This window comes from Lactuca virosa, chromosome 5, assembly GCF_052849685.1.
Source record: "Lactuca virosa cultivar CGN04683 chromosome 5, Lactuca_virosa_CGN04683_v6, whole genome shotgun sequence".
In the NCBI taxonomy this organism is placed as follows: Eukaryota; Viridiplantae; Streptophyta; class Magnoliopsida; order Asterales; family Asteraceae; genus Lactuca; species Lactuca virosa.
In genome coordinates, this window is record NC_136430.1 from 455,154,850 (window position 1) to 455,156,679 (window position 1,830).

General features: G+C 32.2%; 1 protein-coding gene across 1 annotated transcript; it reads right to left on the bottom strand.

The window, feature by feature from the left end:
• Positions 1 to 929: 929 nt before the first annotated feature.
• Positions 930 to 1,518, bottom strand: LOC145114319 (uncharacterized). Its single transcript, XM_079050317.1, has 2 exons — positions 1,514 to 1,518; positions 930 to 1,404 (listed from the first exon to the last, which is right to left on the bottom strand). The coding sequence occupies exons 1-2, from the start codon at positions 1,516 to 1,518 to the stop codon at positions 930 to 932; spliced, it is 480 nt and encodes a 159-aa protein (XP_078906443.1).
• Between the last annotated feature and the right edge of the window lie 312 nt (positions 1,519 to 1,830).

Below are 1,830 nucleotides of genomic sequence, written 5' to 3' on the forward strand. Positions count from 1 at the left end.
AACTTCAACCCACCAAGAAACTAAATTACGTAATGTAATCTTATCCAAAGATACATGTTATGAAAAGATCATGTATTATAAAAAAATTAATCTAAAGATACTTGTTGTAATGATGAAGATCAAGAAAGCGACAACCGAGAAAGATGAGAAAGGTGGCCAAATGAAAGTAATGAAATAAATATTGTGAATAGAAGCAGGGGTATAGAAATTTTACAGGAACTATGAAACTAAAGAAACATGTATAACCATTTGATATACGAAATAAACATGTAATAGTAAAGAAGAACTATAAAAACTAACCTTGATTATGTTCTTTCGTGTTTCTTGTTTTTGTGTGTGCAAGATTCGTTAAACGCTTCACAGAGTAACAAAAAGATGATGAAAACGTTTTGAATACAGTTCTCTGTTATTATGAGATTTGATATATTACTAGATTATGACCCGCGTAAAACGCGGAGAACATATAAAAATATACATATAAAGGTATAAAAAAGTTGGCAATATAAAAAAAATAAAGTAACAGAAACAAATTTAGTATTATTGGTAACATTGAAATGTCGAAAAAAAAAACAATGAAACACTTGAATATCTATAATCGTTGAAGGATCTCTTTGTAGACATAACTTTTTGTTTTATTAGTTGGACGACCTTCCTCGTTATATATGAGTACTTTGACTACTTTCAATCATTTTTCACTTGTGACACGAGAAACAAAAAGCATATAACTGACAATGAGTGAAGACGGGCCTACGCAAGTATAATCCAACATTTGATAATTATTGTCATTGACTTTTGTTAATGGACATAACAAAATAAACAACTATCGGGAATTGCCTCCGCTAAAAACGGAATGAGATTCTTTTATTAGACGGAGTTAACTTCATGCAAGGTATATAAGTAGTCTCGTTGAAGAATCTAGCATATATGATTCAGGCTTCAATGACGTGTCTTCCAATCCTAACAATATGTAACCTAGCACCATTGCATAGTCCTTTGGTTTGTTCGATATTACAAAGTAATATGTCTGGAACACCTATTTTTAGTGTAAGTTTATGGTTGGAGATTCTAGACGCCTTAAAACCATTCAACACAACTGAAGAGTATATTGATTCCTCAAAAAAATCTGGTAACTCTATCTCACACAAAGAATTTGAACTCATATATGTTTTCCCTTCATCTTTCATCAATCCTAAAATGTAGTCATTGGTAGCATCGAATTCTTCATTTGTAGGTACCAAAATAGCTTTATCTTGAAAATATGATGGATCATCAAGATGGTTTTCAAATGATGGATAAATGGTGGATACACTTGAATGAATATGGTCACCTGTAGAGCGAACAACAACGTCTTCTGGAAATTCAACTTCAACTTCACCATCATTAGGGCCACCAGTATTACCTTCACTAATTTTAAGAATCCACTCATCAAATGGTTTTGTCTCATCCAAATCATTAGTTAGACAACCAAACTAAAGCCTCATGTTTACGACTAAACGTAAAACTTTACATTCACGCCATAATTCAGCAAGGGAAGCTAAACAATTTACGATATACCTAAATAATCAAATGCATATCAACTCGATAACATTAATTGAAAATGTTCAAGGTTTAACGTTGGAAGTTTGATGTACAATTTAGGAATTGATTTTAGATTTATTACAGTTCAAAGTTCATTGTCTGTTTTGGATGATTACTCAAATTACATTGCTAATCTCAGTGGGGGTCACTAATATGGTTGATGGTCTGATCTTGGTCGATGTGATGTGTTCTTCTCAATCATGAAATCAATGTGGATAGTCCGCAGACCATGTGCTGAGTAACACCTAAGTG